The sequence below is a fragment of the Saccopteryx leptura genome, chromosome 1 (genome assembly GCF_036850995.1).
Source record: "Saccopteryx leptura isolate mSacLep1 chromosome 1, mSacLep1_pri_phased_curated, whole genome shotgun sequence".
Lineage (NCBI taxonomy): Eukaryota > Metazoa > Chordata > Mammalia > Chiroptera > Emballonuridae > Saccopteryx > Saccopteryx leptura.
In genome coordinates this window covers 316,711,592-316,737,293 of record NC_089503.1, presented here as the reverse complement: position 1 = coordinate 316,737,293, position 25,702 = coordinate 316,711,592, and the positions used below count along the sequence as shown (strand labels likewise).

Below are 25,702 nucleotides of genomic sequence, written 5' to 3'. Positions count from 1 at the left end.
CTAGAAGCTCCCCACAGAAATTAGAAAATCAGCTTGTGCATTTCCCTTAAGAACAGGAACGAGACAGGGATGTCCACTTTCACCTTTATTCAACATAGTACTGGAAGTCCTAGCCACAGCAATCAGACAAGAAGGAATAAAAGGCATCTAAACTGGGAAGGGCCTGACCAGGCGGTGGCGCAGTGGATAGAGCGTCGGACTGGGATGCGGAAGACCCAGGTTCGAGACCCCGAGGTCGCCAGCTTGAGCATGGGCTCATCTGGTTTGAGCAAAAGCTCACCAGCTTGGACCCAAGGTTGCTGGCTCAAGCAAGGGGTTACTCGGTCTGCTGAAGGCCCGTGGTCAAGGCACATATGAGAAAGCAATCAATGAACAACTAAGGTGTTGCAATGCGCAACGAAAAGCTAATGATTGAGGCCTGGCCGGTTGGCTCAGCGGTAGAGCGTCGGCCTAGCATGCAGAGGACCCGGGTTCAATTCCCGGCCAGGGCACACAGGAGAAGCGCCCATTTGCTTCTCCACCCCTCCGCCGCGCTTTCCTCTCTGTCTCTCTCTTCCCCTCCCGCAGCCGAGGCTCCATTGGAGCAAAGATGGCCCGGGCGCTGGGGGTGGCTCTGTGGCCTCTGCCTCAGGCGCTAGAGTGGCTCTGGTCGCAACATGGCGACGCCCAGGATGGGCAGAGCATCGCCCCTGGTGGGCGTGCCGGGTGGATCCCGGTAGGGCGCATGCAGGAGTCTGACTGTCTCTCCCTGTTTCCAGCTTCAGAAAAATGAAAGAAAAAAAAAACAAAAAACAAAAAAAAATAATGATTGATGCTTCTCATCTCTCCATTCCTGTCTGTTTATCCCTGTCTATCCCTCACTCTGATTCTCTCTCTGTCTCTGTAAAAAAATAAAATAAAAAAAGTTAAAAAAATAATAATGATAATAAACTGGGAAGGAAGAAGTAAAACAGTTATTATTTGCAGATGACATGATACTGCATATAGAGAACCCTGAATATTCCACCAAAACACTACTAAAACTGATAGATATATTCAGTAAAGTAGCAGGATATAAAATAAATATTTGGAAATTTTTTCATTTTTATGCAACAGTAATGAACTATCTGAAAAGGAAACTAAGAAAAGAATCCTATTTACAACTGCATCAAAAAATAAAATAAAATGCTTAGGAATAAATGTAACCAAGGAGATAAAAGACCTGTACTTGGAAAATTATAAGACAATAAAGAAATTGAAGAAAACACAAATAAATGAAAGCATATACCATGCTCGTGGATAAGAATAATTAACATTAAAATGTCCATAACATTTAATGTCCATAACATTAAAATGTCCATAACATAAAACAATCTATAGATTCAATACAATTCCTATCAAAATACCAATGGTGTTTTTCACGATACAGTACTAGAACAAATCATCTAAGAATTTATATGAAAGTACAAAAGACCCCAAATAGCTACAGCAATCTTGAGAAAGAAGAACAAAGTTGGAGGTATCATGCTACCTGGTATCAAACTATACTAGTGGAGAAAAAGGAAACCTCATTCACTGCTGGTGGAAATGTAAGCTGGTATAGCTATTATGGAAGACAGTATTGTGGTTCCTCAAAAAATTAAGACTAGAGCTACTATATGACCCAGAAATCCCAAAAAACTCAACATTGGTACACAAAGACACGCATACCCCCGTGTTCATCGCAGCATTATTCACAGTGGCCAAGACATAGAAACAACCAAAGTGTCCCTTGATAGAGGATTGGATAAAGATGTGGTAGATACATACAATGGAATACTACTCAGCCATAAGAAATGATGATATATTGTCATTTACAACATAGATGGACCTTGAGAACATTATACTAAGTGAAATAAGTAAATCAGAAAAAGCTAAGAACTACATGATTTCACACATAGGTGGGATATAAAACTGAGACTCATGGACATAGATAAAAGAAGTGGTTACCAGAGGGAGCGTGGGGGGAGGAAGGAGGAAGGGAGCAAAGAGGGATGTAAAGAAAGACAAAATACAGCGCTGGAAAATTATTTGACTTTGGGTGATAATCACAAAATACAATCAACAAAATAGAAAAAAAAACAAAAGAAAACACTATACTACAAGGCTACAGTAATCAAAACAGCATTGTACTGGCATTAAAACAAGATACATAAATCAATGGAACATAAATAGAGAGCCCAGAAATAAATCCACATCTATATGGTCAATTAACATATGACAAAGAAAGCAAGAACATATAATGGGGTAAAGACAATCTATTCAATAAATGGTGTTGGAAAAGTTGGACAGATATATGCCAAAAAAATGAAATTAGACCACCTTCTTACACCATACACAAGAATAAACTCAAAATGGATTAAAAACTTAAATATAAGACCTGACAACCTATAACTCCTAGAAGAAAACACAGGCAGTAAAATCTCTGACTTATCCCTTAGCAATATTTTTTCTGATATATCTCCTTGAGCAAGGGAAACAAAAGAAAAAGATAAACAAACGGGACTGTATCAAACTAAAAGGGTTTTGAAAAGCAAAGAAAACCAGCAAAATGAAAACTCACTGAAGAGAAGTAGTATCTGCCAATGATACATCTCATAAGGGGTTAATATCCAAAATTATAAAGAACTCATACAATTCAACATCAAAAACAAAACAGTCCAATTAAAAAATAGGCAGAGGACCTGAATAGACATAAAGATGGCCAATAGACATATGACTATATGCTCAACGTTACATTCATCAGAGAAATACAAATTTAAACCACAATGAGATTATCACATCACATCTTCAGAATGACTACCATCAATAAATCAACAAATAACAAATATTAGTGAGGATGTGGAGAAAAGGGAAATCTCATGCATTATTGATGGGAATGCAGATTGGTGCAGCCACTATGGAAAACAGTATGGAGGTTCCTCAAAAAATTAAAACTGCCTGACAATCCAGCAATTCCACTTCTGGGTATATATCTAAAGAAACCCAAAACACTAATTCAAAAGAATATATGCACCCTTATGTTCATTGCAGTGTTATTTACAACAGCCAAGATATGAAAGCAACCCAAGTGTCCATCAAAGACAAGTGGATAGCCTGGACAGGCAGTGGCTCAGTGGACAGAGCGTCAGACTGGGATGCAAAAGGACCCTGAGGTCGCTAACTTGAGCGTGGGCTCATCTGGCTTGAGCAAAAAGCTCAGCAGCTTGGACCCAAGGTCGCTGGCTCAAGCAAGGGGTTACTCGGTCTGCTGAAGGCCCGCAGTCAAGGCACATATGAGAAAGCAATCAATGAACAACTAAGGTGTTGCAATGCGCAACGAAAAACTAATGATTGATGCTTCTCATCTCTCTGTTCCTGTCTGTCTGTCCCTGTCTATCCCTCTCTCTGACTCTCTCTCTGTCTCTGTTAAAAAAATAAAATAAAAAAAAAAGACAAGTGGATAAAATACACTAGTTGTAGAACACTTATACAGTGGAATATTACTGGCCAAAAAAGGATGAAATCTTATCATCTGCGAGAGCATGGATGGACATAGAAGGATAAGTGAAGTCAGTCAGAGAAAGACAAATACCATATGATTTCACCTTTATGTGGAATCTAAAGAACAAAATAAAAATTGAAGCAGACTCACAGATATAGAGAACAGACTGCTGGCTGTCAGAGGGGAGGGTGGCTGGCAGGCTGGGTGAAAAAGGTGAAGGCATTAAGAAATATAAACTGATAACTGATAGTTACAAAAATAATCATGGGGATGTAAAGTACAGCATTAGGAATATAGTCAATAATATTGTAATAATTATGTATACTGCCAGGTGGATACTGGAAATATTGGGGGAAATTTTGAAAAGTATTTGTCTAGCCATTTAAAAAGAAAAAATAGAAAATCCGTTTTTGAATTTCTAACAAAAACCTTGTTGAGATTTTATTTTGAATGTTATTGAAACCACAGCTCAATTCTGAAAGAATTGATGTCTATGCTATTAAGGGTTCCTATCGTGTAATGGTATATCTCACCATTTAAGTTTTCTTTAATATCTTTTGATAAAAGTTTTATAATGTTCTCAATGATGATGACAGCCACTGACACTTAAACTGTGCTTACTTTGTGTCCAGCACACTTCCATACACTACATGTGTACACTATAGCAGTGGTCCCCAACCCCTGGGCCGCAGACCGGTACCGGTCTGTGGGCCATTTGGTACTGGTCTGCAGAAAAAGAATAAATAACTTACATTATTTCCATTTTATTTATATTTAAGTCTGAACAATGTTTTATTTTTAAAAAATGACCAGATTCCCTCTGTTACATCCGTCTAAGACTCACTCTTGACGCTTGTCTCGGTCACGTGATACATTTATCCGTCCCACTCTAAAGGCTGGTCCATGAAAATATTTTCTGACATTAAACCGGTCCGTGGCCCAAAAAAGGTTGGGGACCACTGCACTAGAGTAACACTTGCTTACAAATCATCTTCTCAATTTTAATGTGACCTCTCTAAATTCATGACCTTTAGAGAAGTTGACTCAGCCTGGAGTTAGTCCCAGGGTTCCTTTGCTTTTGAGTGAGTGTCCTCGCCCACAGTCCAGTGACCACACCCTTAGGTCCAAGGACCACTACAAAAGCCTGGAAGAATGAAAGAGCTCAGAACCTCTCCTCTTGAGAATACTACTGGTCACAATTCTAACCTTATTATTTTGATTTGCTGGCTCTAACTCCTTCCTGTCTACTCTGTCCATTTAAGATAATTGAGTATGAGGGGTGGCTCACACTGGCCACATCTGTATTTTGAAGTTGAGTCAGAACACCTTACCAAATAGGTCCATGTGGTCTTCCAGCTCATGGCATAAAAATAAATTGTCATCACTCTAAAAAGTTCTTTTTATAGTATAAGTTAATTGATGTTCTCTCTCAACAAAGTTGATCTGAATCATGGTTGAGTCAAAATGATATGGCATCCTTAGCTAAGCTGACAATTCGTGTGGGTTTTTTGGGTTTTTTGTTTTGTTTCATTTTTGTTTTGTTTTGGTGCATTCAAAGACTCTTGCCGGCCAGGGGCTCAGTAATGTTTGGGGGAAACCTAGTGAATGTGTGCACACACATATGGCTAGAGTTATTTTTGAGTTCTGTAGTATGCTGACCTCTGATGTGTTCAATTTATTTCCTTTATGAAAGGCAGTCAACATATCTACTCAAGCAATTAGCATTACCAAGACGTTTGTAACATCTTGAAATCATAGTCATCGTCACATTTGATATTTTTTCTATACTTTCCTCACTAGTCTTTCCTCTATGCTCTCATTTTATAGCTAATGACTCGAGAAATTTAAATATTCAAGGATATAGTAAAAACACTATGAAGTACTTACTTACTATGTGCTAGGTCTTGATATAGGCACTGAGAATACAGAGGTAAGGAAGAACCCTGCCTTCACATTGCTCTCACTGTAGTGGGCCTTGCAGGCCATTAAGTGACTAACATTCTACATAAACTTCTTTGAAAGAGGTTAAGCATAGAGTATCAAAGGGAATTCAGGGCAGAGGCATCTAGAAGGTCAAAAAAGGCTTTCAGTAGGAGATAAAATGTTAATGAAATCTTCAGGGAAAATTAGGAGTGTGTATGAACAAAGGAATGAAGACCTAAGACATTTATATTTGTAAATTTAATATGGCAGCATTTGAACTATTTCTCTTTGAGTAGTTCAGAGTGAGCTAAATATAGTCACATGTACTGCATCAAGTATACCTGCAGTACTAAACACAGCAGAGTACAGAGCACACAGGAAGTGAGGAAATGAAAGAGTGACTAACACAGTCACTGAATTAGCAGCTATGGAGTAGAGCAATCCTTGCTGACTGGCTCTGTGGCAGCACTAAGTGATTTTCATTACAGCCATGGGATCCTCACTGCTCCAGTCAAGACAAGGTGCACAGAGCTCCCAAAATGGACCAGGTGCTATGCTAGGAAATACCATAGAGATGACAGTCCTGGCCCTCAACAAAGTCACAATCAAGTAGGGAGGAAGACATGGAAAAGGCCATGTCGTTATGAGTGAAAAATGCCGTGAGAAAGGAGTGCACACTTTAAACATGTGCCCTCTGCTCAGATAATGTAATCATCCTTATTTTAAAAGCCTATATATAGTGAGTGAACATGCTCAAAATGGGCAGAGGCCATCTGCAATTCACCTCTGGCAGGATGTCAGGGACAAAAGTGCTATGCCTTGAGGTGACTGGAGCCCCTATGGAAAACTCAGTGCCAGGATAGACTCCCCAACATCTGAAGAAGAAAGGGCCGCACTCAATGCAGCCCTATGTGTGCGTTATAGACAAAGCTGTGTGCCTCCAATGTCAGAAGGAAGCCAAGAGAGCTTCAGTTAGGACCTAGTCCAAGATGCTGACCAGCTTAGTGACCAGACATACAGTATCTCCAGTACCACATGACACATCACCAATAGAAGACCTTAGGCTAGGGCCACTGGGAAAATATGTGGAGGAAAATGCAGAGCTATTATACAGGAAGCAGAGAGCCCAGATAGGGAGAAAATACAGCAAATCTCTCACTCAAGGTGAGCCAGTAAACTAAAGGTTCAAGAGAAAATCTAAGCCTAACAGAAACTGGCCCCTTTCCTCATCCCTCCCAGTGACCCAGTTGCAGAATTTGTGTTCCTAACCCCACAACGCTAGACCGTGCTGAACTATGTCCTGGGTCCAAGATGAAGAACACTTCCATCAGGTACCCAGAGAGAGCTCCAATGTACCTTACACAGGATCTCCAGAATGATCACTTTGAAAGCTTAAAGCCAATAGACCAGCAGGCAGAAAAAAGAGTTCCAGCATTGGCAGAAGTAACTGACCCTGACTTTCAAGAAGAGCCAGATTCCTGACTCTCAAGCTGTACAAAATAATACATGTTTATGGTTTCAAGCTGCTAACCTGTGGGGTAATTTGTTCTAATACAAAAGATATTGACAATATTGGTGGTAATGTTTTGGATTTTGAGAGGACAAGACAAAATTTTAACATTTGTTGATTCTGCAAGTGAGATAAATGGGCACTTGTTAGATTATGTTATGTCATCCTCTTTAAAGGCATTAATATTATCATGTATTTGCAGTTTTAATTTGTCAGGGGTTTAAAAACAACGAAACAAACAAAAGCAGTAGGAAGAAAACTAATGATAAGCTTTAATTTTCTTTTTTCCTTAGAGTTTACAAGTATGTTTCCTTAAATGTCAGTTCCTAAAGCACAGTCATTCCCTGCAAAATCATCTAAATTTCTCAGCTCAAGTCATAACATTGTTCCTTTCAAGTCTTTACTTTTTTACTGGAAATCCTCATAGATTTTTAAAATGTGTTAATATTGCTAAGAAAGAAAAAACCTCCTTGCCTGACCTGTGGTGGCACAGTGAATAAAGCATCGCATCGACCTGGAACACTGGGGTCGCTGATTTGAAACCCTGGGCTTGCCCAGTCAAGGCATATATGAGAGTTGATGCTTCCTGTTCCTGCCCCCTTCTCTCTCTCTCTCTAAAATGAATAAAGTCTTAAAGGACTGTGGTCTCATAATAGCAAATGGACACGTGAACTAGTAATACGGCTCCTATTTAAAATCTCCAGACTTGTGTCTGGAGAAAGGAAAAATAGAAAACTACTGAATTTTACTAGCATTCAAAGAAATAAAAAAGTAAAAAAAAACTTTCTACCAAGTAATTCAAATATTGGCAATAAATAACTACCCACATCTTTTGGATCTGAAAAACTATTTTTCTTCCACCAAGTTATTACTATGTTTCCTATTCTATAGTTCCAGAGGTAATTTCAAAGCTTAAGTCTGACTAGTGGTGGCGCAGTAGATATAGCGTCAACCTAGGACACTGAAATTACAGGTTCGAAACCCAGCTGGAGCTGGAGCTGGAGCACAGGGTCACGGGCTTGAGCGCCGGATCATCAACATAATCCCATGGTTGCTGGCTTGAAGCCCAAGGCTTGAGGAAGGGGGTCACAGGCTCAGCTTGAGCTCCCTGCCCTAATCAAGGGACATATGAGAAGCAATCAATGAACAATTAAAGTGACACAAGAAGTTGATGCTTCTCATCTCTCTCCCTCAAAAAAAGAAAAAAAAATACATTTAAGAACCTGATCATGAGCCTGACCAGGCGGTGGCACAGTGGATAGAGCGTCAGACTGGGACGCAGAAGACCCAGGTTCGAAACCCTGAGGTTGCCAGCTTGAGTTCAGGCTCACCAGCACAGGGTTACTGGCTTCAGCATGGAATCATAGACATGACCCCATGGTTGCAGGCTTGAGGCCAAAGGTCGCTGGCATGAGCAAGGGTCACTCACTCTGCTATAGTCCCCCCCCCCCCCCGTCAAGGCACATATAAGAAAGCAATCAATGAACACTAACTAAGGAGACAAAGGAGCCACAACAAAGAATTGATGCTTCTCATCTCTCTCCTTTCCTGTCTGTCTGTTCCTATTTATCCCTCTCTGTCCATCTCTCCGTCTCTGTCACAAACACACACAAAAAAAGAACCTGATCATGAAACTGAGATGAAATTAAAGTTTTAACAAGTACTATTCTAAAATATGGAAAATTCTCAAGAATTATCATACATTTTTTTTCCACTAATGACTGACTACAGCCTGGAGTAACACTGGTGTTTACTGGGCACCAACTATGTACTAACACCATTCTGGATTCTACAGACAGCACACTCTCCTACCCCCATCAACCCGACAAAGTAGGCAGTATCATAATACCCACTTCAGCAATGCAAAAACTGAGGCACTAGAAGTTAAAGTATCTGCCACTTCACAGAGTGAGGAAGCTGCAATAGCCGGCTATGAAATATCTGGATAGGAAGCTAAGCCTATGCCTCCCAAAAGCCTTTTCCCCTAAAACTCATTGCCTAATCCAAAAAGGTATCAATATTTCATACTGGTGGATCAGGAGGGAGGAGGGAGAGAAGGAGCCCTGAGATACAAATTGTTGTTTAAAAAAACTATTTTAGTGGCTCTGCAAAACAGACCTTCACAGAGCCCTGTGTTATTCAGAGGTCACATAAACTGCAGTAAATCCCCCTCCAAATAGAGCTGAGGTTCCAAACTAGTCAGATAAGATACATACATCCTATGAAGTACAAAACTCCGACAGTGGAATCCTAATTACAGTGGTACCTTGAGATACGAGTTTAATTCGTTCTGTAACCGAGCTCATAAATCAGTCAACTCATATATCAAACAAATTTCTCCCATTTAAAATAACTGAAATACTGTATAGTTATAATGTTGTGCAACCATCACCACCATGACCAAATTCCAAAACTTATGTGCCCCAAATAGTATAAACCTGTAACCATTAAGCAATAATCTCCCACACACACTGTCCCAATTCCCTAGTACAAATATTGATCGACTTACGACCTATGCAACTTACGGCCATTCGACTTTACGACCACCATCACTAGCCACGACTACTCCGCATCTGGCAGCGCACTGCCCAGCTGGGCATACGACAGTGCGGACCATCTCCGAGTGCACCATTTCAACTGTTATCCCAGACTCGGTACAGCAATTTGTGTTTTGTGTCTTGGATATTTTTCATCAAACCCCTCCCAAGATGTCTACCAAGAGGAAATTGTCTTTGCAAATATATATATATATTAAACCAGTTGTACTGGTAATGCAGTGTTTTACTTAAACCTGAAGAATGTAAAAATAAGAAACAAAATAGTGTAGAGATGATACAAATGGCACAAAATGAACAAAGAAAATGATATATAACAATAATCAAAGAAAATTATGATAAAATATGACTTAAAGATTTTTATAACATCATTTCACAGTATTGTACATATAGCCTACTCAACTTACGATCAAATCGTGTTACGACCGGTACGTCGGAACCAATCCTGGTCATAAGTCAAGCACTAGCTGTAACCTCTACCATATTTTTTATGTCTACGAATTTGACTATTCTAAGAACTTCATGTAAGTGAAATCACAGAATATGTGTCTTTTCATGTCTGGCTTCTTTCGCTTAGCATAACATTTTCAAGTTTCATCCATTTGTAACATGTATATTAGTACTTCCTTTCTGTGGCTAAATAATATTCTACTGTATTGGTGTTTTGTTTATCTAGTCATCTATTGATGAACAACTGGGTTGTTTCCATCTTTTAGCTACTGTGAATAATGCTACAACGAACATTAGCATACAAATATCTGAGTCCCTGCTCTCAATTCTGTTGGGCATATGCCTAGGTGTAGTATTGCTAGGTCATACTCTGTTTAGCCTTTCGGGCAATGACCAAACTGTTTTCCACAACAGCTGCATCATTTGACATTCCCACAATGTACAAGGATTCCAATCTCTCCACATTCTCACCAACACCTCCTTTCCTTTTTTTTCTTTCTTCTTTTCTTCTTTTGATAATAGCCATCCTAAAGGGCATAAAGTGGTATCTCACTGTCATTTTAACTTACATTTCCTTAACAACTAAAATGATGTTCAGTATTTTATCATGCATTTTTGGCCATTTATATATCTTCCTTTTGTAAAGAATGTAAGTGTTCTGCTCAATTTTTAAATTAGGTTGTCTTTTTATTACTGAGTTATAAGAGTTCTTTATACATTCTTAAACAAGTCCTTTGTCAGACATATGTATTGCAAATACTTTCACTCTATGGCTTGCCCTTCCATTTTCCTCATTTCTTTTTTTTTTTTTTTAAGACTTTATTCAATTTTCAAAGAGGAGAGAGAAGGAAAGAGAGAGAGAGAGAAGGGGGAGGAGCAGGGAGCATCAACTCCCATATGTGCCTTGACCAGGCAAGCCCAGGGTTTCGAACTGGCAACCTCAGTGTTCCAGGTAGACGCTTTATCCCACTGAGCTACCATGGGTCAGGCCTTCCTCATTTCTTTTGATGAGCCAAAGTTTTAAATTTTTATAAAATCTAATTGTATAGTCGATTTTTTTTCTTGCATGGTTAGTGTTCTGGGTTTTGAGTTTTCAAATATTTGCAAAGGGAAGATACCTGGAAATGGCCTCCACTTTTCAGGCATATCATTCAGAATTCAAAAAAAAGAAATAGGATCAAATGACTAAACTCGGGACAAAAACTAACAATAGAAAGTCATCAGGCACATTCTTTAACTATAATTAATATGTTCAAGAAGGGAAATGACAAAATAAATTCAACAGCATAACCTATTTTAAAAAGTCAAGTAGAGGCCCTGGCCGGTTGGCTCAGCGGTAGAGCGTCGGCCTGGCGTGCGGGGGACCTGGGTTCGATTCCCGGCCAGGGCACATAGGAGAAGCGCCCATTTGCTTCTCCAACCCCCCCCTCCTTCCTCTCTGTCTCTCTCTTCCCCTCCCGCAGCCAAGGCTCCATTGGAGCAAAGATGGCCCGGGCGCTGGGGATGGCTCCTTGGCCTCTGACCCAGGTGCTAGAGTGGCTCTGGTCGTGGCAGAGCAACGCCCCGGAGGGGCAGAGCATCGCCCCCTGGTGGGCAGAGCTTCGCCCCTGGTGGGCAGAGCTTCGCCCCTGGTGGGCGTGCCGGGTGGATCCCGGTCAGGCGCATGCGGGAGTCTGTCTGACTCTCTCTCCCCGTTTCCAGCTTCAGAAAAATACAAAAAAAAAAAAAAAACCAAAAAAAAAAAGTCAAGTAGAAATACTACAATACAGTAGTTCAAAAACACAATGCCTAAAACTAGGAACACAGTAGATGGCAGCAGATAAGGTTAGAGAACTACAGCAGATTAGTACAAAATTTTCCAACAGAAGCTCAGAGAGACTGGAAACTACAGAAAGGAACCTATGAGGCATATAAAATACTATGAAAGGTTTAACATATGTGTAATTGGAGTCCTAGAAGGAAAGAATAGGGGACAAACAATATTTGAAAAAATACTGGCTGACAATTTCCCAAACTGATAAAAGACATCAAATTCAAGAAACATTATCCAGCCTGACCTGTGATGTAGCAGTGGATAAAGCGTCGACCTGGAAATGCTGAAGTCGCCGGTTCGAAACCCTGGGCTTGCCTAGTCAAGGCACATATGGGAGTTGATGCTTCCAGCTCCTCCCTCCTTCTCTCTCTCTGTCTCTCTCTCTTCTCTCTCTCTCTCTCTCTCTCTCTCTCTCTCCCTCTCTCTCTCCTCTCTAAAAATGAATAAATAAAAAAAAAAAGAAACATTATCCAAACAGTAATCATGAAAAAGCCTAACATTTCTGCCCTTATGGGCCTTCCATTTTAGAAGGAGACAAAGAATAAGAAACCACTGTAAATTATTATAATGAAATAAGTTCTTTCTTTCTCTCTCTTTCTTTCTTTCTTTTTTTATTCAGTGAGAGGAGGGGAAGCAAAGACAGACTCCCGCATGCGCCTTGACTGGGATCCACCCAGCAAACCCACTAGGGGGCGATGTTTTGCCCATCTAAGGTGTTGCTCAACCAATCTCTTAGTGCCTGAGGTGGAGGCCATGGAGCCATCCTCAGTGTCCGGGGCCAACTCACTCCAATAAAGCCATGGCTGCAGAAGAAGAGAGAGAGAGAGAGACAAAGAGAGAAGCAAGAGGGAGAGGGGCAGAAAAGCAGATGGGCGCTTCTCTTGAGTGCCCTGACCAGAAATCAAACCCGGGACATCCATACACTGGACCGACGTTCTACCACTGAGCCAACTGGCCAGGGCCAATAATAGCTTTCTTAAAAAAAAAAAAAAGAAAACAGAATCCACTAAGGTTAAGGGGTTTAGGAGTATGGAGGGAAGTATCTGCACTATTAAATAGGATGTACAATACAGCCTGACCAGGCGGTGGCGCAGTGGATAGAGCGTCAGACTGGGATGCAGAGGACCCAGGTTTGAAACCCCAAGGTCGCCAGCTTGAGCGCGGGCTCATCTGGTTTGAGCAAAGCTCACCAGCTTGGACCCAAGGTCACTGGCTCGAGCATGGGTTTACTTGGTCTGCTGAAGGCTCATGGTCAAGGCACATATGAGAAAGCAATCAATGAACAACTTAAGTGTTGCAACGAAAAACTGATGATGGATGCTTCTCATCTCTCTCCGTCCTGTCTGTCTGTCCTTATCTATCCCTCTCTCTGACTTTATCCTGCTGTAAAAAATAAATAAATAGGATGTACAAAACCTTGAAGGAAGGAAACAAAAATGATTTTTAACTAAACACAGATTAAAGAGGAAAAATAAGCCATATTGGTAGAAGCTTTAAAAAAATTGTCTATATGAGTGTGGAAGAAAAAGACCAAGCATGCACAATGAGTAATAAGCTATAAATTAGGAGTAACTCCACAAGAAGTGGTTAAGCACCTACAATTATCAAACTTTAAGCCAGATGCTAGACATACAGGGGATATGATATGCTCACTTTATTCAAGAAGTTTAGCCTGGCCAGGTGGTGGTGCAGTAGATAGTGTTGACCTGGGACGCTGAGGGCCCAGGTTCAAAACCAAAGGTGGACAGTTTGAGCACAGGCTCATCTGGCTTGAGTGCAGGGTTGCTGGCTTGAGCATAGAATCATAGACATGAAACCATGGTTGCTGGCTTGAAACCCAAGGTTCGCTGGCTTGAGCAAAGAGTCACTGGCTCACCAGAAGGTCCCCAGTCAAGGCACATATGAGAAAGCAATCAATGAACAACTAAAGTGATGCAACTATGAGCTAATGCTTCTCATCTCTCTCCCTTTCTGGCTCTCTCCCCCTCTCTCTTGCAAAAATAATAACAATATAATAATAACAGTAACATTTAGGGTCCTGCACAGGTCTGAGGGTCAGGAGTGGCTGAGTACAGTGGTTTTGGTTCAGGGTTTCTCAGGAAGCTGCACACATGCCTGAAGGCTGGGACCGACAGGATCCACTTGCAAACTGGCTTATCACAGGGCTATTGCTGACAGAAGTCCTCAATTCCTTACCACATAGATCTTAGAGGGATGCTTGAATGTCCTCATGACATGGCAGCTGGCTTTGTCAGTGTAAGTGATCCAAGAGAGAGCAAAGAGAGAGCTGCAATGAGTTTTAGGAATGACCTAGTCTCAGAAGTCACACACCATCTTCTGCCATATTCTTATTTAAAAGCTAATCACTAAATTCAGCCCACACTCAAGGGGATAGGAATTACCCTCCTCCTCTTGAAGGACAGAGCATCAAAGAATTTGTGGATATATCTAAAACCACTACAATGAATTAATTACCTCTCACTTGGAGGTTGGCTAAAAGTTGTAAAGAGATCCTGGAATCCCTTTCCCTCAAAACCTCAAAATTAGAATTACTATTTTTTAAAAAAATAGCTTCCTATAAAGCAGAAGATTAAACACAATTGGGCTCTTGGTTGCTTAAAGATCAGTTTGTTTGTTTTAATGTTTATTTTATTGATTTCAGAGAGAGGAAGGGAGACAGACAGTGACAGGAACATAGATCTGTTCCTGTATGTGCCGTGACCAGGGATCAAACTGGCAACCTGTGCACTTTGGGGCGATGCTATAACCAACCAAGCTATCAGGCCAGGGCTCTTATTTTTTTTACAGTAGGTGCTAAATAAATGCCATCTACTAGACATATAAACACTGTGCTGTACATATATTACAGCTCCTCACAATAACTGCATAAAGTGGTTAGTTTCATCCCCATTTTCAAGATGAGAAGTTGAGGAATAAGCCAGAATTTTTGTCCAGGTCTATCTGGTTCCCAAGTCACTGTCCTCCCCACTACATAACACTTCTGTTACTCCAGCTACCACAGACAGAAGTTTGTTTTGTAGCAGCTCATCTGGGAAAACCCACAAAATACATTTTTCCAGCTAACATGGCTATCTTTTGTCCCATCAATTACTTTCTTAACATTCGACGGTCTGTTTTTGCTTCAGCCAGTGTTTCCTACTTGCTACTCTGAGGCCTCCTTTTGCTTCACTCTATGTCCCATCCAGCTCCTGGGACTTGGCCCATCCCCCTGTTGGGTTTATCTGCATTGGAGGGATCCTCTCAGGGCAGGTGGACTCTGGTCTAAACCCCATGAGACCTCCCTGAGGCGCAGCTAATGATTTGTCCAAAGACACAGAGAAACAGTGGCAGAGACTGTCCTTAAAAAGTCTCATCAACAGCTCTCTGCCTCACAACACAACTGCCTACCTATCCCAAGACCTGAACATCGGTTCATCCTTCCTGGTGTCCAAACTGCCTGGAACAAGGACAAGGCTCCAGAAAAACTCAAGCCAAATATGAGAAGCATCTTTGTTTCCTCATTCTCCCCTCATAATCCATTTGGTCCAAGTCCTGCCCATACAACTTGTAAATACTTTTCACTATTTATCCTATCCATCCCCACAGACAATGTCCTAATCCAAGCACTTTTCTCTTTCGCTTGGGCTTCTGCACCAGCTTCCGAAAGTCCAGACTCTAGCCTCACACTAATTTACCCCCGACAAGGGCAGACAGAGTTCTGTGATATGCAGAGAGCCTTCACTAGTTCCCCATTAACTCCCCTCACAAAAGAATAGAAAAAGGCCTGTGAATTGGCTATGGGACTTGGAGTTTGTCCTACGGGTTAAAGAGAGGGATCTGATGTTTGAGTGTCTCTTCTGTACCAGACACCTTACCTGTGTTATTTCTTTCCGTCCTCTCAGGGACCCTGCAAAATCAGCACGGGATCCCTCTACATGTGCTTTTCCTCTTAATTAGCCCTCCTGTCTATACGCCATGCATCCCATGCAATCTAAAGCCTTCTCTGGCCTGACCAGGCGGTGGCGCAGTGAATAGTGTGTCAGACTGGGATGTGGAGGACCCAGGTTTGAGACCCCAAGGTCGCCAGCTTGGGAGCGGGTTCATCTGGTTTGAGCAAAGCTCACCAGCTTGGACCCAAGGTTGCTGGCTTGAGCAAGGGGTTACTCGGTCTGCTATAGCCCCACGGTCAAGGCATATATGAGAAAGCAATCAATGAAACTTAGTGTCCCAACGATCTCTCTCCGTTCCTGTCTGTCTGTCCCCATCTATCCCTCTCTGTGACTGTCTCTGTAATAAATAAATAAATAAAGCCTTCTCTGTCTGGCCCATCCACTTATTCACCAAACATAACCACAAGGTCCCCTGTGCCACTACCCCTGCTTGTCTAGCTCCCCATTAGGGCTCATTTACACAGAAATTTCCCTAACATGCTTGAAAAGAAGGGGGGGAGGGCTCGTGTCACATTCATACCTTTGTACCCTCAGCCCCTAGCAAAGCACTTGTTTCATAGTAGGTGCTTGATAAATGGTTGATGACTGATCAGAGGGTCCATTATGGCAGGCGTCCCCAAACTACGGCCCCCAGGCCGCATGCGGCCCGAGGCCATTTATCTGCCCCCCCCACTTCCGGAAGGGGCACCTCTTTCATTGGTGATCAGTGAGAGGAGCACTGTATGTAGCGGCCCTCCAACGGTCTGAGGGACTGTGAACTGGCCCCCTGTGTAAAAAGTTTGGGGACCCCTGCATTATGGTATAGATGTACTGAAGCATTAACTCAATCAACACGTATCATAACAATTAACAAATTTCCAAAAGGCCTAATGACTAGTGTCCTGGGCATTCAGCACTCTCTCTCAACAGACACTTGCCATGGTGGTCTGAGCTAGAAGTGCTCAGACTAAGGGGTCTAGTTTAAAGACAAGAAGACTTCCAGGGATCAGCTGGGTCCACCCCATGTCTAGCTGTCCCTTTCCTCTGTGTGTGTGCCTCCATGAGTGCATGATTACTGCTGGCTTCCCAGAACAGATCTTCCCAGCATAGGACTTTTCACAAAACCTGGTACACGGGGACTAAAAATACACGAAATGATGGTACCAGCTAGTATTTCCTGAAGTACTATGTGTCAGGTCTATGTACTAAGGATTTATTATGCAAAACCTCATTTAATCCTTAGAACAATGCCACCAGGGGAAGTACTGGTCAACATCTTTCCCATTCAATAGATGACCAAAAAGGCAAAATCAAACACACATTGACAGAGGGTGTCACATACTTTATGTTTTCACATTTTATTTCATGTATTCCTTCCTCTGCATGATCCAATAATTTATTTTATTTTATTTATTCATATTTTTTTAGAGAGGAGAGAGAGACAGAGAGAGAGAGAGCAGGGGGGAGGAGCAGGAAGCATCAACTCCCATATGTGCCTTGACCAGGCAACCCCAGGGTTTCGAACCAGCGACCTCAGCATTTCCAGGTCGACGATTTATCCATTGCACCACCACAGGTCAGGCCGCATGATCCAATAATGACGTGATGTTAAACCACACCTATTTTTTTAAACAACAATTCTAAGGTTTCTAGCAATTGGCCAATAACCAGACTCTGGTCTGGGAGACTGCTGGTCACCTTTGGCAGTCAGGAGCAGAGTATGGACACAGGGGGCCTCTTCAGACTAGGGCTTGTCCAGACGCCACCGGGCGCCGCCCACTGGGGATGGCAGACCCTGGGCTCAGTGGTCAGGCGCCGTGGGTGCCAATCCTGACCCCACCACCGGGTGACTGGTATGCACGCGTTCCCCCACTGTGCCGACGTGTAAGGTGCGAGCCCCGCCACACTACCTGCGCTCGACTCGGGGGCCCTGTCCGTGTCCCCCAACCAGGGCCTGCCTGCAAGAGCAGCTCGCACGTCCCAGAGGCGCCATCGCCTCGTGATCAGTTAACAACACGGGCCGAAGGTGGCAAAAGGCTCACTGGTGACGGCCCTCCTTCGTCCGTCCGCCTGGTCGGCCTCGTACCTGTGCTGGCAGGTGGGGGACAGGTGTCAGTCCCACCGACACCTCAGTAGCCCTGCGCGGGGGTAACCGGGCAGGAAGGGACTTAGGGCCCGGGGCCCGGACCCGACCGCGGAGGCCTCCACCCTCAGCCGTCCCGGGGGAGGGGCCCGCTCCCCTCCAGGACTCCCCGCACGCCCGTGCCTCGCGGCCGTTACCGATTCCGCTGCTCCTTGAAGAGTGCCGTCAGCGCGCGGAGAGCCTCCAGGTCCGGGATGGGCGCGGGAATCATGATGCCGGAGAGCCGGGCGGGCGGCGGCCTGGGCGCCGCCATCTTGCCGATGCTGAGCCGGACGACGACGCAGAGCAGCAGGAGGAGGAGGTTCGGTGGCGGAGGGAGGCCGGCTGGGGAGGTACGCCCCGCACGCTCTGGACCACGCCGCCGCCTATGCGCCCGGCAGCCAGCGGCGGCGGCAGCAGAACGCGAGGGCACGCGCCGGGACCGACGGGGGCGGAAAGACTGCGCGGCGAGAGGAGGGGCGCCGGCGGAAGTGTGGCCCGAGGGGACGCGGCGCGAGCGGAAGTGCGGCCCGAGGGGAGGGGGTCGGGCGGAGTTCTTCAGGGGGCGGAGGCGTGGAGAGACGCCAAGAGTGTGGGGTCTAAGATGTGGAGACTGGGTCGAAGGTTCACCTGAGGGGGAAGTATGCGACAGGATAGCACATTGGGGAGGATTACGGAGACAGGGTCACCTCAGGGGGAGGGGTACGGGGACAGGGTCACCTGAGGGGGCGGGGTACGGGGACAGGCTCACCTGAGGGGGCGGGGTACGGGGACAGGCTCACCTGAGGGGGCGGGGTACGGGGACAGGCTCACCTGAGGGGGCGGGGTACGGGGACAGGCTCACCTGAGGAGAGGGGTACAGGGATAGGTCATCCTGAGGGGGAGGGGTATAGGGATAGGTCATCCTGAGGAGGAGGACTAGGGGACAGGCTCATCCTGAGGAGAGGGGTACAGGGATAGGTCATCCTGAGGGGGAGAGGTATAGGGATAGGTCATCCTGAGGAGGAGGGCTAGGGGACAGGCTCACCTGAGGAGAGGGGTACAGGGATAGGTCATCCTGAGGGGGAGGGGTATAGGGATAGGTCATCCTGAGGAGGAGGACTAGGGGACAGGCTCATCCTGAGGAGAGGGGTACAGGGATAGGTCATCCTGAGGGGGAGAGGTACAGCGAAAGAGAGGGGAACCCTGCAGAGGCTCCCTCTGAGAAGGCTGAAGACCAGGTTCCTGCGATTGAAGTGATCACTGCAGGACTCAGACCCACTGAAAACCCGAGCTGTTTGCCACCAGCTTCCAAGTCGTAGACCCTGAAAATTCAGCTTATTTACCGAGATGTGGTTATTTACCAGGCGCTCTTGAGAATGCGTTGCTCCAGCTCATCCAGGGCTTCCCTCCAATTCGAAGTCAAGGAGCTGAATTCTACGGCAGAAGGATATGCATCGGGATTTTTCCCAAGGGAAATGAATATATCTTTCAGGAACCAGACAAGATTCTTTATGGCTGTTGGTAGCTCCCCTGTTTTCTTTTCCATGCTTTTGATTGTATCATCTGTACTTTCAACAAGCATTGTCACCAGTGCAAGATGACATGATCCCAACCCCAAAGGAACTCACAGACTATTGAGAGAAAGGCAAACATAACTGAGCACAACTAAAGGCTGTGCTGAAGGACTGTACAAATAAATGGCTGTGCAACCACTTACAATACACAAATACATACTCCCTATAGTTTGATTTGAAGAGTAAGGAGGGTGTTTATAATCCAGCACTTTTGGTGTTCTTTCTGAAATAAAGTTTAGACGCACTAATAAACACCAACAGAGTATTCAGGAGAAATGAATCATGCACAGGCAAGTTACTTGGTACTGTATAATTCAGCCTTACCCATTCAACTACGTATTCATTTATTCCACAAATAGGTCCATGCACTTACTAGTGTGCCAAGCATTAGATCACCTAACAGTGCTCAAGACAATTCATAGTGCTTAACAATCCTTAGACTAGTTTAACAATTCTTGGAAAACATTCCACATAATATTCCAATTTATTGGCTGGATTATTGCAGTGTAATCCTGACCGGTTTCTTTGCTTCTCTTGCCTCCCTATAGCACAGATCCTTTAAAAATGCAAGTCAAATACTTGCACGGTTTGCTTCCTTACTTCCTGCAACTTATCTGCTCAATCTTCTAATGGGTTTCCTTTTCAATCTCCACAGTTGTGACTCATCATCCAAATTCCTGATCCTCAGGAATTTTTCTCCATAGCACTTAACACTTTCTATATCATAGTTTATTTCTAATTTGTTTATTGTCACTTATCTATTTTTGTTTACTGCCAGAATGTACTCCAGCAGGTAGAAAAGGACCTACTATAAGGTAATTGTTCAAAAACTATTAGTTGAGGCCTGACCAGGCGGTGGTGCAGTGGATAGAGCATCGGACTGGGATGCGGAGGACCCAGGTTCAAGACCCCGAGGTCACCAGCTTGAGCGCGGGCTCATCTGGTTTGACCAAAGCTCGCCAGCTTGGACCCAAGGTTGCTGACTTGAGCAGGGGGTCACTCGGTCTGCTGTAGCCCCATGGTCAAGGCACATATTAGAAAGCAAGCAATGAACAACTAAAGTGCCACAACAAAAAACTGATGATTAATGCTTCTCATCTCTCTGCATTCCTGTCTGTCTGTCCCTATCTATCCCTCTCTCTGACTCTCGCTCTGTCTATGTAAAAAAAAAATTAAAAATTAAAAAACACTATTAGTTGAATTAATTGACAAAGAGTATTTTTTAAAGATATTTTTAGGATTGTGACTCTTTGAGTTTTCTCTTTCCAGGAGGCACCAAGCCATGGACATCTCTCAGGACAACTGGCACAAGTGCTATAAGGCTGGGGACAAGAGAAAGCATTACCACAAGAAGCAAAAATAGAAATTGGGACACCCTGCTGCCAACACTAAGAACTAAGATCTGCCCTCATCACATACACACAGTCCACATGCAAGGAGGCAGCAAAAAGTACCGTGCCTTGAGGCTAGACATGGGCAACTTCTCCTGGGGCTCCAAAAGTTATACATTTAAAAGAAGAATTATTGATGTTGTCTATAATGCATCCAATGTTGACTAGTTCACACCAGGACCTTATTGAAGAGCTGTATTGTGCTTATTAAAATCACACTGTACCAAGAGTGGCACAAATCCCATTATGCACCATCCTTGGACCACAAGACTCCTGAGCAGGAAGAGTGTTTTGTTGGGGACCAAATAAATAAACAGGGTATTTTTGCAATCTGAACAGAGGTGCTCGGCCCAAACCCCACCTCATCTGCCTAGTTAACAAAGAGCTACACCTGATTCTCATTTGTCTCACCCATGTTCTCCAGAGGAGGCTAGAAGCTAGTTTCTTATTAGTGTAAAGTAGATTTGGATGGTATGGTGGGAGTTGTCTTTGAGTTGCCTTGGAAACTTAATTAAATTGCTGATGGACCACATTTTTTCTATAAATAAAAGTGGATGTGCTTCTGGGAGTGTGGGGGTTACCGCTAAGGAACAGTAGAGACTGTTTGTCATGGCGTCCTCCTGAACCCATCTGTATATGTATATCTTTAAGTCCATGTCTATCATTTATTTCAATTCCATACCTTTTCCTGTTTGAAGACCCCGTAATAGACTCGTCGTGGCTGCACCACGACAATTGGCGCCCAACGTGGGCCCATCGAAAAAGGAAAAGAGAAGAGGTAATGGAACTCTCTAGAAGTGTGCACACAAAGTAAGTATAAAGCTTCTGGAGAGTAAAGTTTTTAAGTAGAGTTTGGTGAGAAAGTATAATAAATAATTTGGGAGAAAAATAAATATGGGAGTTGTAGGATCAAAAGTGAAGGATCTTTTTCTTTTTGTACAAATGTTTTTATTTGAGAAGAAGCTGTTTGAACAGCATGAGGTAGAAACAGAGGAATGCAAATATGAGAAAAACTTGGAGTCTGAGAATAACTCGGGAGATGAGAGTATCACAGCTGTGGCCATTTTACACTCTGCGCCTCCGCAGCTCTCTGCTCCCAATGTCTTTGTCTCAGTCCCTTGGAGATCCCACTCGAACAAGCTTTAAATCAGGCTTGAGATGCAGGGAGAAAAAATGGAGGAATTCAGCAATATTAGGCAAAGTCCTGATGAGCAATATCAAGAATTTATTTCACGGCTGATTCAGGCAGTTCAAAAAATAGTGATAGAAAAAGAAGTTTATATCAGAATATGCACTGATGTTGGGACTTCATATATGCAAGGTCTTTCTTTTGCCCTGCCCTTAAGGTGAGGATTCCAAGAATTTTTGATAAAAGGCAGGACAAATGAGAAAAAGGTCAGGGAAATACTTCTGCCTGTGAATCTTGTTTCCAATGCAGTGGCTGGGTTGGGCCCAGACTGGCGGAGGCTGCAGCCAAGGGGAAGGTAAAGCAGGGAGGTGAATGGGGAAGCCTTCCCCACCCTGGTAAACTAGGTCTGCCACTCAGCTGGGATTGAGATGGAGGCTTTCAGCGGCCCATCACTCGGCGTGATTAGTCTAGGCTGCCAGTTGCAGCAGCTATTAGAATTTGAGCTTTAGTAAATAAAAAGATGTAAGAGTTTGGGAAAATTACAGCTTTTCCCCATTATGCTCTAACTATCATTTTATTTCTTTTCTATTCTATGCCTGGAAAGAGGGCAAAGGGGGAGCCTGTTTGGATATGCCTAAACAAAAATCTCATATGGCCGACTTGAGATTTTTCAAGAGAGATTTCTGTTTAGTATTTATCCTTACCACATTCCTATTAAAATAGCCCTATGTAAGATCAAGCAGGCCACACTCTAATCTCTAAAATCCCGGGTTTCACTCTTTATTTGTGTAATTGTATGTGAAGTCTCTGTTTAATGTCTAAATGTGTCTGTTTTCAAGGCCTGAATTATGTACTTGCATGCAAAAGTTGGAAATGCCAGCTCTAATATTGTAAAAATAAAATATCCCTACAAATGTAAAATTTTAATTAGAACAAGTAAAGCACGCTCATTAAAATTTAAATAAAATGAAATGTAGATCCTGAAGACTTCCTAGTTTGGACAAACTGCTCTAAGCTAGAGTTGCTGCAGCTGCAAAGCTTGAAGCAGAGTGGATTTGCTTAACAAAGGTGTAAATTTTTTTTTCTCTTTGAATTGCCTGTTAATTAATGGGGTGGAAATGTTTTGATGGTTGTAGGAATGTTGCTTGAAGGTGCATTTGCTGTATTTTATTGGAGGTTGGCATTGAGATGGGTATTACAGTTTTTGAGGTCAAGTGTTGTGGAGTGTACTCAACAAATGTTTAAGGGTTGTAAATATATATATTTTAAAGGGGGGGGGGTCATATCCTGGAACTCCTGCAAATCTATTTACTTTAAAAAATTTCTTTTGAGTACTGATGTACAGGAGACACCAAACCTCTTTCCTTTGCAAACTTCTACCCTCTTTTATTTGATCCAGCTAGTAATGCTGTTTTGTCTTTTTCTAAATAGTTCCAGATATACAGAAAAAGTTTATATAGATGGATGTGAACCCTCAAAATCCTCAGTGAGATCTTCTGAGCATGGCTTTTAAGGTCTGTAATGACCAAGAGGCAAAGAAAAGGCAGACAAAGCCCAAAAGAGATCAGGAAAAATACCAGCTCTTGGCATATACCCTTAAAGGCTCCAATGCCCCAAAGGGGCCTCATAGAACTCATCAGGGCCCTGCTTTAAGAGTGGAAAGGAAGGTCATTGAGCTAAAGCCTGCCAGGCTTCTTTGCCCCCACCAGGGGCATAAATTTGCTGTGGAAAAAAAGGGACACTGGAAGGTAAGCTGCTCCCTCGCTCCTCTAAGCGAAGGTTCAGTCTCTTCCAGCCCTGCTCCAGCCACCTGTGACCTGACCTTGCCCAGCCTGCTGGGACTTGCCACTGAAGGCTAAAGGTGCCCATGGCTGTTGACCCCATCTCACGTCACCGTGGACGAGCCTAGGGTATTTCTTCCAAGTAGCAGGTAAACTGATCTCGTTTATTGTGGACATGAGGGCCACTTACTATGCCTTGCCTGAATATTTGGATTCTTATTCATCCCTCGAAGATCTCTGTTGTGGATGTTGATAGTCTTTATTTTCTGCTGCTTTGTTTAATATATAGTGATTTTTTATTCCTCCTGCCTTAATGCCACATGCCTATTTAGGCTTCTCCTAATTTAGATGAATTTACCTCTGCCAGCCAGCATAGTTTATCCCAAGGTTCTCTTCACCACACCATGGCTGCAGAGCTCCAGGGAAAGGCAACCTGGGTTCATCTCTCTAGTTTAAAGAAAATGGAATCTCCATACATGCTGCAGATGGCTTTAGCAGTCTATCTCAATCATTATCAGCTAGAAGCAGTGGTCATTGGGACTTGGACTCTAGCTGCAAAGTGTGGAAATGTGACCACAACTCCAGTGCCTTGTGGACTTTTCCTGAATATGTGTGACTCCTGTTTTTTGGGACAGTTCTCAGACTGAAGTGGGGTTGGGTTACATTTACAAATAATATGAAGCGATGATGGTGTCAACATGGACTTGTTGCGATTACATTAACATGTTAAGGACATTTAAGACTGTAAGAATTTTATTATAGATCCTGTTGTATTAGTTAATACTTTGATAATCTAATAAGTTTTAATTACTTAATTGTATTAAGATATTTTCTATAGTATCTGTTAGCATTGGTTATTTCAATTTTCTAAATTTAATTTTATTATTTTTTACAGAGACAGAGTCAGAGAGAGGGATAGATAGGGACAGACAGACAGGAAGGGAGAGAGATGAGAAGCATCAATCATTAGTTTTTTGTTGTGACACCTTAGTTGTTCATTGATTGCTTTCTCATATGTGCCTTGACTGTGGGTCTACAGCAGACTGAGTAACCCCTTGCTCAAGCCAGCAACCTTGGGTCCAAGCTGGTGAGTTTTGTTCAAACCAGATGAGCCCACACTCAAACTAGTGACCTTGGGGGTTTCGAACCTGGGTCCTCCGCATCCCAGTCCGATGCTCTATCCACTGCGCCACTGCCTGGTCAGGCTTATTTCAATTTTGTTGTTTATTTTATAGACTTCCAGTCTGCCTCCAAATCAGAACATGGGAATTCAGATGAGTATGAATCACAGCACACAAAAAATATTCAAAGAAAATTCAGAAGAAATATGGTAAAAGGAAAAAGAAAACTAAAATCAGTAGTCTTCTAGAGGAACAGTTCCAGCAGAGCAAGCTTAGTGCATGCATTGCTCCAAGACCAGGCCAACATGGCAGAGTTGATGGCAATGTGCTATAGGGCAAGGAGCCAGAGTTCTGTGGGAAGAAAAATCAAGACCCAGAGTGGTGAATAAATCTTCCTCCCTCCTACATTAGCTTATATAATAAAGGTGTTCTACATTCGGGGGAGAGGGGCTCAGAAAAGAGAAAGGAAATGATATGCCTCCAGAAGATGTACAACAACCAAAAAAGTAGAGGAAGGCCCTGGCCAGCTGACTCAATGGTAGAGCCTCGGCCTGGCATGTGGATGTCCCAGGTTCACTTCCTGGCCAGGGCACACAGAAGCACCTATCTGCTTCTCCACCCCTCCCCCTCTTGCTTCTCTCTCTCTCTCTCTCTCTCTCTTCCTCCTCTCCCACAGCCATGGCTCAATTGGAACTAGTTGGTCCTGGGTACTGAGGATAGCTCCATGACCTCCACCCCAAGCACTAAAAATGGCTCCAGTTGCAACAGAGCAGTGGCCCCAGATGGGCAGAGCATCACCGCCTAGTGGCCATGCTGGGTGGATCTCAGTGGGGGCACATGCCTCCCTTCAACTCACACAAAAAAAGAAAGTACAGGAAAAGGAATGATGGAAGAGAGGAAGGAAAAACGTATAAGGAAGA

The 25,702-nt window shown here is 43.4% G+C and overlaps 1 protein-coding gene and 1 pseudogene across 1 annotated transcript in view; one reads left to right on the top strand and one right to left on the bottom strand.

Annotated features, from left to right (window-relative positions):
* ATXN10 (ataxin 10) overlaps nt 1-18,274 on the bottom strand; it is a 173,595-nt gene extending 155,321 nt beyond the window's left edge. The window contains exon 1 of the mRNA XM_066358660.1: nt 17,963-18,274. Within this exon, the coding sequence (XP_066214757.1) occupies nt 17,963-18,078 (116 nt within the window). The 5' untranslated portion in view covers nt 18,079-18,274. The remainder of the gene's footprint in view (nt 1-17,962) is intronic.
* Nucleotides 18,086-25,167, top strand: LOC136388406 (small ribosomal subunit protein eS8 pseudogene; annotated as a pseudogene).
* The last annotated feature ends 535 nt before the right edge of the window (nt 25,168-25,702 follow it).